Genomic DNA, 13,036 nt, shown 5'->3' with positions numbered 1-13,036 from the left:
AATAATACTTAGGTTATTAGTTTATCATTTCACAAGAAATCATATTCTCTCTTTTACAGCGTCACCCCAAACTCATATGACTTTTTTCTTGAAAGGAATGAGATCGTAAATGTTAGTACTTCATTCCATATGAAAATGCAGTTTTCCAAGTAATTTCTAGTACTTACCTTACTGATCTTTATGCTGTTTTTCCACTAAAACGGTTTCACTTCCTGGAGAATGATGTAGAGATACCAATAAAACATATTTCTTGCGTCTGAAAGCTACTTGTTGCCACGCTGCCTCATAAAAATATTAAAATATAACTTACTACAAATTTGTAATTCCAGCCACTTTCTTTACCGCCATTTTATATTTTCGACCTCGACCAGGCTCGACCAATCACATTTATTTTTTTTATTTTTTCGACCAATCACATTTCAGCAGCAGCCTCGGGGGTCACGTGACGTAAGTCATCAAGCCTGGCTTATTTAAGTTAACCGAGCATTACATTAGCAAGTCATAAGCATATTACAACAATTTTCGATTAACTAAGAATAACAGTCAGCTTTCTAATGGTTGATATTCTGAAATAAGATATTCTCCATGACGTATGCAGCCTTCAGAATGAGAACGTGCCTTGGTGCCTTTCTGCCTCGGAATTCCGCCTCCTTTTTTCAAAAACACTTATTCCGAGTGTACTGAGGTCAAACGATCGATTTATATGAAGAAAATACGTGATGACAATCCGCTGTAAATCAAATCTGGTATTCTGTACACTGGTTCAAAAACTGCTGCAAGAAAAAGCGATAAAACGCATATCATGACCAATTGCATCATAGCTAAGAATGTAAAACGCTATTGGCTGTCGTGACTCGTAACCAAATGTGTCATGCTCTTATGTTATGTTCCGGGAAATGTTTGAATGAGATCTGATTGTACGTTGCAATCATGCATGCATTTTTTTAAATAAAGTGATTGTATGGCAAGGTTCGCAATGCAAATTATTTGTAATACTACTGTTTTTTTTTTGTAAACATTTATGCAATAAATACCTGTGACTTTTCTTACTTCTTGTGTTTTATATGCTTGAGAACTGGATGTGTTTAGGTAAGGGTATAGATTCTCCAAAATTATATAATTAAAACCATAAATGTTTATACAACTATACATTTACAAATGCAGAGAATGAAATGCGTCTAATAAAGGCAAAAAAAAAACATTTAAACGTAACCACATGTTATATAAACTGCTGGCCGCTAGAGGGCACTAATCGCTAACACGTACCTTGACGTCATAATATGATGCTTGCACAAACAAACTATTAGGTTGTTACTTTTGAAGGACAGTCTCTTACTAGAAAATATACTAAGAGTTTAGATGTAAAACCCTTTAAGTGCATCTGTCATGTTTTTATATGTTTAAGTTTGGTTATTTAACTTTATGGGAATAAAACGGTTATTTCTCCATTATTAAAATTCCTTATTGTCACAAATGTTACTTTAGTCATTTAATTTGTATTTAACAAATTTTACTATTGTTGACTGTAAAACCCTCTAGTGCTAAACAATCCACTTTTTGGAGATGGTAAACAATTGCAAAATCACTAAAGATGCAACTAGAAACTTGGCCAATGAAAGTCAATATTGAAAATGTAAAGTGAATAAACTAAATAACACATTAGGGGGCGGGCTGAGACGCACGAGGCTGCCACATTCAGGTTACTTTCAGGAAGTACTCTTAAGGGACCCAAATTTGAATCTGACCCAAACAGCAGACAACTCTGGGATAGATTCGCACCAGAGGTGCTGACTTCGTGAATCCAGTACAGATCCGGCCTCGAGTCGTCTGCAGTCTGAGGATCCTTTGCCGTTTCCCAATCCCACATGTGTGCCTTATCAAGAAACTATTTCTTAATTCCCTTAAAAGTTTAATATAGAGACAGGGAAAATGATGACCTCAAATCAGTCTAATTATTTAAAACACGTACTTAGGTTCACTGCTTCGTGATAATGGGATAAATGACAAACTAAACTGATTTGTCATTTAAATCAACAGAGTTTAAAATCCAATAATATTAAAGCAATAGCTTACTCCAAAATGAAAATTAGCCCATATTTTTTATAAGGTGAAAGAAACGTGTGTAAATTATAACAAAGAATTACAACTACTAATAGATGATCATTTCGTTTATTTCCCTTAAAAGCATGACAGTCAGAGTTAAAGAATACAGAGGTTGAGGTGGAAGGAGGCCAGACCTCAATGTATTCACAGGTTCACAGTCAACTACATATCAGAGAAAATAGGAGAAAATCAACAGACATCGAACACCAAAGGCAATTGTGAAGCACTATTAAAAAATTGCTTTAAATTGTGGTACACAGTATCTAGTTGCGGTTTAAGTATACATGAATGCTAAAAAAGAATTTCTTCAGACCTTACATATAACATTGCTTGTCACTCTTTTTATTTTAGGTTGTACTTTTAGCCTTTAGTAGTTTGATATAAAAGCAAAGACAGAATAACAAATAACATCTCATAAGTCTCAAAAGCGCGAGACGGATTTGAGCAAAGGAATGTTTTATAGGATAGATAGAAAGCAAAATACAAAATGACATGACACATCCAAAGATCTTAAAGATACTGTATCAAAGCCGACTTTAGCAGGAACCTGTGACGGCACAAACACAACCCGTATCATCTTGAAATCAATAGACCACTGACAGAGCATAATTGCATATCAAGGTCTTCATCATTCTGAAACGACAGCATGAAGCCACTGCACAACAATTACAAACTGTTGTTGGCCACTGGAGAAAAACCTCTCATGTCATTATTGTTTTATCTTCACGTATATGACAGGCTACATCAAATCATTTCGACGAGTGGCTGTTTACAGCAAACTGGCATAATTTGTACCCCTACAGAGTCTTATTATTATTTAGGGATTTGTGTGCTAACTAATAAAAGACAAGGCCTAAACCAATCACGCCCTTCCTCGTGACATCTTGCCAGTGGGCCACTTTAACAGAGGACACACCAATCAGAGGTTGTGTGTTCACACGGACACACTGACACATTGAAAACCGCATCACAGTATCGCAGTTGTAGACTATTGCTCATGAAGAGGGCGACCGTTTCTTCACGCTCCTGACATTACCTGTCATTTCTTTGTGCTAAAATTAAAATGAGATGTTTGTATAACAAAAACACTGTAACCTTTTCGCATATAAATATAAATTCTGACCAGAATGTGATCCGGTCTGTGAAAACCCATATATAGGTAAGTGAAATCAAACTTTGATGCTCCTAATCTCAAAATTAGATAAGACTTTAGTCAGGATTTCACAGACAGGGTCACAAATGAGTTTTACAACATTTCTTAAATGAATAAACTAGTAATAGGGTGACCCGTGGCAATTTTCCCGGACACGTCCTGGCCAGGATTTCGGGTGCGTCCTTCGGAAGTCACATTTGTCGGCCGCATACGTCATCGAGGTTCTCACATTTCAGTTAAAAACATTATAAAATTAACATTACATACAAATTCTTACCATGAAATGTAACGGTTGCTTTTCTGAAATATGCAGTGATTTGTTGATGTATGCGGTCAACACATGCAACTTTGAGGATGCACCCGAAATCCTGGCCGGAAAATTGGCACATACTGTATGGTCACCCTTACTAATAATGGTAGTAAATAAATGACCATTGTGAGTAACAGATATGTTTACAGCAGTATTATCTTACAGTAAATGATACATAAAACATCTGTATAAGAGTAAAAAGTGAAAAAGGTTTATTTTCATTTATGCACTTCGCAGATGCTTTTTAACCTTACAGTTTTAAACTTACAGTGTATTCAAGCTATATATTTATATCAGTATATTAGTTTGTAACCAAAGATGTTGGTTATTGATGGAACTGACGTACCTTAGAGGTAAAAAGTAATTTAGTAAGCTAAATAGGCTTGAGGTAAGGTTACATGTATTAGGTTATGTAATGTGGTATTACGTATTAAGATTATAGGAATCTGAGATGTATTAAAGTTGGATCATTACTGATTATTGTTGTTAATGTCTAGGGTAACATTTTACAAAAGGTTGTATTTGTTATGAGCAATATAGCTTTACAGCATTTATTAATTGTTGTTAATGTTAGGTAACACCAATACACTTGTTTATTTAAGTTCATTGGCTTAAACAAATGTTAACACTTATAAGTATGATTAAAAAAAATTATTATTAAATGCTGAAATGAACTAAAATGAATAAATACTGTAAAAGTATTGTTCATTATTAGTTCACGATAGCTAATGCATAAACTAATGTTAACAAATACAATCTTATTTTAAAGTGGTACCAAGTTTAGTTATCAGGGTTACATTGGTTAGAGTAGTGGCTCTCAAATTGGGGGGGGACATGGCCCCCCGGGCCCCAAGATTCAGTTTTATGACATTTTACACAATACATTAATTTATCTTAATTTCATAATTTCAATACAAAAAGTTTGAGAATCACTGAGTTAGAGTATAAATGCCTTCTTATTTATCATACACACCAGTGGATGTGTATATCTGCATACAATGTTTAAAAAAAAACAATGTCGAGAAATATATGAAGAGTTTGGTTCCAAAACGTAATAAATCCATTTTGACGAATTTCGGTAAAAACATGTTTTCTATACCAAGAAAGTGACAAGATGAAAACCAATATTTTTTGTTACAAGCTTTTACATAGCATCTTTAGGTTATAATAACATAAAAATTCAAATCCATAATTTGATTTTCAAAGATTTCTTATAAAAAACTGTTTTTTTTTCACAAAATGCAATAAATCAACGTTTTTTTTTCCAAAATGCTAAAAATCTATTGAATGAATATATAAATGTGCATTCATTTTTGCCATGTTATATTCATTTAGTTGACTAGTGGTATACACTGATTAAAAAATAAAAATTAAATGGCATTATTCAAAACACTTACTTTTTCATATTAATAACACTGTCATTGGTGCCGTCATCCTTTGGACGTCGTCTGTAATTTTTGACAGCGATCGGCTGTAAAATGTTTTGGTCCTGCTCGATTTTCGTTGGCTTCGAATAAAATAATAAAAAGTTTTTCATAAGATCCCCTGGGGTCAATGTGTTAGCATGACAGAAGCTTGATGCTGTCATTTTAGAACAAGCAACAGCCGGCATTTTTTGTTCGCCCGAGTGCCTCTCGCGTAAATTATTCGATTTTGATGGTTTAGGTTTCTTCCCCACCACAGAAAACCACCACAGGTTTATCAATGTCATCAAAGTATTATTTTGTTTTTGTTTCCTTTGATCACGAAGTACAAAGTAAACGAGAAAAACTAGGATTCTGTGTGTGTTCAATGCACCGCCAGTGTTGTACAGTGCATGGAATGGTGCGCTGTGATTTGTTGAGCAGATTTATTGCATTCTGCAGAAAAGGAGGACTGGCGTTTATCGCGTTTTGGGAAAAAAGGGAGAAAAGATGACAGAATAACACGGCGGATATCGGATTTTGCGTAAAATTAAGAATTTCCTTTTTAATACTGACCTGATACAATACTGATTTTGGCAGTAACAAATTTTTTTTAAATGGCGTTTATCGCGTTTTGGAACCAAACTCATCATATATTCCTAAATATTTTTAACTATTTTTTAAGGTGAGAAAAGGGGTGTTAGCTGTTCTGAGGGAGAATCAAATTATTACAGTCAAACAAGGTTTACCTGTAATAAAGTGTGTGATAAATAATGAATAATTTGCAATATATCTGAAAATATATTTAAACGCATCATGGCTTATTAAAGGAAGGTTAAAGAGAAGAAATTATATGACTATTAGTAAATATTACAACCAACAAATGACCTCTGTTTTTTAAGTACATTTATACCTAAAAACACCTGTCAGGAAATAAATGGTTAAAAAATTGTCCCTAGAGGTTTCTGAGTTGGCTCCCTTTAAAAGTTCTAAATTAAAATGAGTACCTCAAAGATACATATTGTTTAACAAATGTAAACATATCTGTACCAAAATGGTATATATAGGAGCTTTTTAAAGGGTACTGCCCCTGTGACAATGTGGGACCATTTTTTGACCATTTATTTCTGACAGTGCAGGTATGAAAACCAGCTAAACGAACATTACTATATACTTTACAATGGACCGTTATATTATCTAAAACATGTACAATGTGTGCCAATGGCTTTATAATACATTATATGAACACATCATGTGGCTAAAGCTACCAAGCAGTTTCGAGGTATTTGGTACATTTACCTACTCTGCTCCATTTATTGGGCCACATGTCTTAACCATCAGTTTTACAAGATAAATGTGGTCGCCTTTGTTGCTTCAGAATGCTGCAGAAGTATTTTACATATAAACCAACAGTGTGTTTGATCAAGCCATGACATGTCCGCGTAAAGGCAAAGCTAGATGTACTGTACGTGTGCATGGCTTTCGAAAAGCTAGATTTGAAAAAGCATGCTGGTCTTGGCGTTGTCTAATCTACAAAGGATAGTAAGCTATTTACAGAAACTTTACACTTGAAAAACATCTGACAAGAAATGAAAGGTGGTTTTGAGGCCATTGGTGACATCACCTGGCTGGTGAAATTCAGGTGGTACACAGATTAGAAGGGATACAGCAATATTTTGGCCACCAAAAATGGTATGAAATACGTAACGTTTAGAAAATGAATTTTATAAATGTCTGCTATGATAATCTTTTCTGAAACATATAAGCAGATCTGTGCTAAAATTTCCAATCCTGGCTTAATGTAAGCATAAAACAGCTTTTTTCTTTTTAAGCAAGATTAGCAAAGTGGTCAAAGCCTTCAACGCGAGTCACACCTTTGTGGATCAGTAAAAAACATGATGTCCCCAACTCTTAAAAGAGTGTGTGATGTGCTGCGGATTCAGTATTAGCATGCTAGCTGCTTATGTACAGTGTGCAGGATCAAAACAGGATCAAAAAGTGTGAGAGGTAGCGCGCTTAACCGCTTGGTTCTTCACTGGTGTCTGTGGCTGACGGCAGGGTGGATGAAGTGTCTCCGTTGCATCGCGATGTGGGATCTTGCTGTTCGGAAGCTGTGGCATCTTTTGCCGCTTCTGGGTTGGTGCAAAGAGCTCCAGCACCGGGCGGCTCTGCACTTGCAGCTATATTCGATGCGGCCGCGGAGGCCTCCGGTGGAGCCTGAGGGTTTTCCTGGGTCCCTGCAGCAGGGTTCGCACCCGGTACGGTCGCTGTTGTTGTCTGATGCTCTGGTGCCCTCAGACGCTTCATCATGGTCGTGACTCGTACGGCTTTCTGCAAGGCAGTGACATTTAATTTGGACAAATTTCACTTCTCAAAACAAAGGAATTATTTGCACAGACAAGTTACCTTCCACTTTGCTTTTGCAAAGTTCTTCTCGATTTGGGCGCAGACGTTTTCTTTTATGTTCTTGTCTGATGCTGCATTTCCTGAAATCCTGAAAAGCAAAAAAGACGCATTTAACATATTATAAATAGAATAAAATTGAATGTCTTATTTATTAATACTGGAAGTACTGTACCATTCATGGCTGATGGCTTCTTGAGCAGTTAGTCTCTGGTCCTGGTCTACCTCCATAAGACGCGACACTAGATTTTTAGCTGCATGGAAGTGGATGGAAAACATAACTATGCGAAAATTCACGAAATTTAAAAAATGTTTTATTTTGAGGAAGGCTTCTGCACTACATAGTACATCATTCATAAAAAGTACCGGATTCTGAAATGTCATCCCAGTATGGAGAGTCAAACTCGTAGTCTCCAGCCAGAATCTTCCGGAAGAGGTTCTTGTCATGATTTTCATAATCATCTTCATCCATTTCATCATAGAATGGAGGATTTCCAGAAAGCCTGTGCATGGGTGAAATCATCGCATTGTCTGGTTAATGGTAGTCTCAGAAACAGATGGTATGCCCACGGACAGCCCTTCGGCTTGTCTGATACTACACTCAAACTTGCCATTGTACGCGGCAAAATATAATAGACAGAAATGTCAGAGTACAAAGTCTACACACATTTATCTTTTAATTGTTATCTACAGTATACTTTCAAGTAGACCAGATCAAAGATTTGACAAATTCAAATTAATGTATTTCTTCCTGGTGGGTTTTAGTTTCTTAGGAGATAATAAATGTGGCCCAACCTGGCAAATTAAGTTGGAATTAGCAAATTTGCAAAAATTAGTTATTTATATTTTGACATTCTCTGTTTAAAAAAACTTTAAAACCATGTATGATCGATTCGATTTCACAAGATTTTGGCCATAGCTGTAGCCCTTCTAGCCACAACCAATTCATTCCCCTTGGCTCATTAAGGGGCGGTTTCCAGGACAGGGATTAGACTAGTCCTAGACTTAAACACTTTTAAGAGCTCTCCAAACTGAAAACAACTTGCACTTACATATCTTAAAATGCATCAGGGCCCTTTGTTTTACCTCAAAATGCACACAGGTAATGTTTTTAGTAAGGCATGTTTGTTAAAACTAGTTATATTTTCTAATTAAACTAAGGCCTAGTCCTGGATTAAGCTAATCCTGGTCCGGGAAACTGCCCCTAAGAGTCTATGTTTTAACTACTTTCACCTGCTGCACCACCGCAACACAACAAGGTAAACAAACATTTTAGACTATAAAGCAACTGAAGAAAATGCGGATCCATGTGCATGTCAGACAGCGTGAGGAAAATCGTTTCAAGTTTTGTTTTTCTTAACTCTTTTAACATCAAGCAAGTCCTGTATTTTATTTTCTAATTCCTGCATGTTTTAAAACCAAAACCAAAATGTTTGACGTGCAAGTGGATGCACGCATCTTTGTATTAGGTTTAGGATTTAGCACAGTACGCCTATCAGAAAACGTACAAATAAAAATATCTTTAGATGTTAAATGAGTATTTAAAGCATTGGGATCACGAAAGCTTAATGTACTTATTTTTAAACCTTAATTGTGACCAAAATCAACATTTTTACTCTCTTTTGCCTGTAGCTCAAAATTAGACCGTGCGTATTTCGACTCATTTTGACAGCACGGGTCACAAATAGTGCTGCCTCACGATTAGTCGCGACTAATCGTTTGCAGAATAAAAGTTTTTGTTTACATAATATATGTATAAATACACACACACACACACATGTATTTAACAATTAAGAAACATTTGCATGTGTATATACACGTTTATATTATTATATAATCTATATTATATATAAATATAAATATTTATTATATAAATATATTTTTTCTTAAAATTATACATGTATGTGTGTGTATTTACATAAACATAATTGTTATACACAGTACACACACATATATTATGTAAACAAAAACTTTTATTCTGCAAACAATTAGTCGCGACTAATCGTGAGGCAGCACTACTCTCAAATGTTAACTTACAGTATGTACATGATCACACCGAGAGCCCAGCAGTCCACAGGCCGCCCATATCTCTGTCTCCCAACAACTTCTGGGGCTGAAAAAAAGATAATAAACCAAATCATTTATGGAACTTTTTCGGTTACCATATTCTGCAATTTTCATTTTAAACTTATTATGATCATACAGTTTTCAGAAAATCATGTTGCTCTCTATATAAAAGGAAGAACAACAAAACCATCTGCTGCATGCCCCCCGTGAGCTTTTAAAAAGGGATTTGTCTGTTTTGAAGAGTGTCTTACCCAGATACTCTGGGGTTCCGCAGGGCTCCTTGATGAGTCCATTTTCTAATTTTGCCAGATGGAAATCACTGATGACTATTTTCGAATGTTTCAGTCGGTTGTAGTACACAAGATTCTCAAGCTAGAGGAAATAAGAATAACAAGATGACATGCTAGTCCCTTTTGTCAAAACAGACGAAACACAACATTAGTTTATAAATGCTATAAACGAAATAATAAAAGTTATACACATTAGTAGTGCGTTAAAGAGAAAACATAATTATTATTTATGATTCAATCTACTATCACAATGGTTTGGTTAAAAGCCAGGAAAATGTGGAAAACTGTTTAACGGTGCTACTCCACAATTCAGTACTACATTGTTTATAACATAATTTATAATGTGTTTAAAAATAAATCTCTGAAACCACTTTACACTAAGGTGACCAGATTTTTTAAATGAAAACCAGGGACATTTCTAGTTCAATGGTCAAAATATGTGAAGAGTTTCGTTGCAAAACGAGATAAATCCATTTTTTAACATTTTTGTCAAAACATGTTTATTATTATGTTATCATGTTATTATTGTTTTTTGGTGCTACTTAGCTGTATTTTTAAGTTATGAAGGTTTAAATCAAAACAAACCAACTGCAGTGGCATTGAAATTAATTGGAATGCACAACCAAAAAACAAGATTTCTGAACAATTAAAAAACGAAACTCTTCATGTGTTGTTTGCAACGAAACTCTTCATGTGTTGTTATCTATGAATGGGAACAAAACCTTTTTTAAACGTTTTTTGTATTTTTATTGTTGTGGGTTCACTGCAAAAAAATGACTTTCTTAGTTAGTATTTTTGTCTTGTTTTAATAACAAATATCTAAAAATTCTTAAATCAGGATGCAAAATCACCTAAGAAAAATAATCTAGCTTTAAGACAAAAATATAAAATTTAATTAAATTTGTGCTTAAAACAAGCACACAAAATAATCTGCCAATGGGGTAAGAATTGTTTTCTTGAATTAAGTGTTGGCAGATATTTTTTGCTTATTTTAAGCATAAATTTGATATTTTTGGTCTAAAAACTAGACTTATTTTCTTATGTCATTTTGCTCATATATGCAAAAATATATATTTTACTGAAAACAAGAAAAAAATACGAAAGCCATTTTTTTTGCAATGAACCCACAACAATAAAAAGACAAAAACATAAAAAAAAAGGTTTTGTCCCCATTTTTAATTCATAGATAACAACAGTAAGTAAAAAAATCATTTTTTGCAGTGTTTCTAATTCAATTAATTAAACAATTTCTGTAGCCTAAATCTATTTTTTTTCTTCTTTTATACAATGCACAGACATGACATACCTCATCAAATTTACTTTTGATTTACATTTAATAGCATTGTAACGTGAAGAACAGAAGGAATAATAACAAATGCTCGGTACCATGGTGTACCACCAGTTCATAATGGTTTATTACTTTAATTTAACATGTGTTGCTACTTTAGTACTTTAACCCCGATAACTTTGACTGTTTTGATATCTTATGATTACTTGATTGATGATAACTTGATGACGCTTTCTCATGTCTCGTAGTAAATTCTTCTTCGCTAAAGCAGTGTTGTGCAATTAAGTAATCAGTGTAGCTTGCAACCCCCTCTGCTGGTGAAAATAATCATTACATGATTGCTCTGGTCTGGGACTCCAAAGGCTAATGACATTTCCGGGGACAGAACACCAAAAAAACGGAAAACGGGGACGTCTGGTCACCTTACTTTACACAGACTTTAAGTTGTGTTGCTTATGACCACCCATAGCATAGCCACATGTAGCGTTACACGCCAGTGTACCTTTAGGTTCCTGTGAACAATCTTCTGGCTATGTAGGTACGCCACAGCTTCCATCACCTGTCTGATCACATTGCTGGTGTCTCTCTCAGAGTAATAGCCTTGATCTAATATCCAGTCAAACACCTCTCGACCTGTAGCTCTGTAAGTCAGGACAAAAGGTCATTAAAGCAAACCAACAACACATTTTCTCCAAAGCAAATCAGTGCACTTTAAAAGTGCCTTGAAGAATCGGCCTTCAGACTAGTAACACCCGACTACCATTAATAGCATAACGTGTATATATTGTGTTTTTTAAGTGGACACAATATGCTGAGTGGATATTTCTGTGAAAATCCAAATTATTCACATCCTCGCACCCTCAAAAGATTTACTTGCACATCAAATCGGCCAATCCATGTTGCAGGTACACTGTACAGCAGGGGCTGGGTATTACGATAATAAATGCAAATCCAAACAGACAGGTAAGAGTGTGTCAAAGGCTCTGTGGTAAAATCAAGCTATATAGGACAGTCTGCGCTCAGGGTTTATTTCTGATGTCTCTGCTGTTTTGGTCTCATGTGTCTATACAAAGAGTGCTACATGTCATGACGTGGGCTAGTGGATTTTTGATTCTTCTGAGGGTCCCTGAGCTTCAACATTTACATTTATGCATTTGGCAGACCCTTTAATCCAAAGTGACATATGGTGCATTCAAGCTATAAAGTATGTGCGTTCCCTTGGAAAGGTACTTTTGCAATGCTAAACTTTTAAACTGCTCTACAGTAAGCTCAGACAATGCACCATAGACCATATTCATCACACCAAACCACACAATGTTCATAACACTACAAGGATTAGTCCATTTTCTTAAAAAAATTCAGATAATTTACTCACCACCATGTCGTCCAAAAGTTGATGTCTTTCTTTGTTCAGTCGAGAAGAAATTATGTTTTTTGAGGAAAACATTCCAGCATTTTTCTCATTTTAATGGACCCCAGCACTTAATAGTTGTGATGCAGTTTAAAATTGCAGTTTCAACTGAGTTTTAAAAGACTCTAAACGATCCCAAAAGAGGCATAAGGGTCTTATCTAGCGAAACGATTGTCATTTTTGACAAGAAAAATCAAAAATATGCACTTTTTAACCACAACTTCTTGTCTATATCCGATCCTGTGACCCGCCAGCGCAACCTCACACAATACGTCATCACATCAAGAGGTCATGGATGACGAATACAAAACTACGCCCCAGTGTTTACAAGTGTGGAGAAAGAGACCCGTTCCGACGTTGTTGTATATGGAATGATACTCATTAATGTCTTTGTGTCCGTTTATTGTTTAAAATGGTCCGCAAATGTGTGTTTCATAAATGTAACACAGGACCTTTTCACCGCATTACGCAATTACGCAAGGTTGCGCTGGCGGGTCACACAGCCGGAGGAAGTCGAGAAGTTGTGGTTTAAAAGTGCATATTTTTTAATTTTCTTGCCAAAAATGACAATCGTTTCGCTAGATAAGACCCTTATGCCTCGTTTGAGA

General features: G+C 35.3%; 1 protein-coding gene across 3 annotated transcripts in view; it reads right to left on the bottom strand.

The window, feature by feature from the left end:
- Positions 1 to 2,153: 2,153 nt before the first annotated feature.
- Positions 2,154 to 13,036, bottom strand: part of camkvb (CaM kinase-like vesicle-associated b) — a 51,664-nt gene continuing 40,781 nt past the window's right edge. For all 3 annotated transcript variants that reach the window (XM_055184506.2, XM_055184507.2, XM_055184508.2), the window contains exons 5-11: positions 11,520 to 11,658; positions 9,691 to 9,811; positions 9,410 to 9,485; positions 7,739 to 7,875; positions 7,548 to 7,626; positions 7,376 to 7,463; positions 2,154 to 7,300 (exon numbers count right to left, since the gene is read on the bottom strand). In XM_055184506.2, coding sequence (XP_055040481.2) covers positions 6,986 to 7,300; positions 7,376 to 7,463; positions 7,548 to 7,626; positions 7,739 to 7,875; positions 9,410 to 9,485; positions 9,691 to 9,811; positions 11,520 to 11,658 — 955 coding nt within the window. In that variant the 3' untranslated portion in view covers positions 2,154 to 6,985. The remainder of the gene's footprint in view (positions 7,301 to 7,375; positions 7,464 to 7,547; positions 7,627 to 7,738; positions 7,876 to 9,409; positions 9,486 to 9,690; positions 9,812 to 11,519; positions 11,659 to 13,036) is intronic.

This window comes from Misgurnus anguillicaudatus, chromosome 14, assembly GCF_027580225.2.
Source record: "Misgurnus anguillicaudatus chromosome 14, ASM2758022v2, whole genome shotgun sequence".
NCBI lineage: Eukaryota > Metazoa > Chordata > Actinopteri > Cypriniformes > Cobitidae > Misgurnus > Misgurnus anguillicaudatus.
The sequence above is the reverse complement of the archived record's forward strand: the minus strand, read 5'-3'. Positions and strand labels throughout refer to the sequence as shown.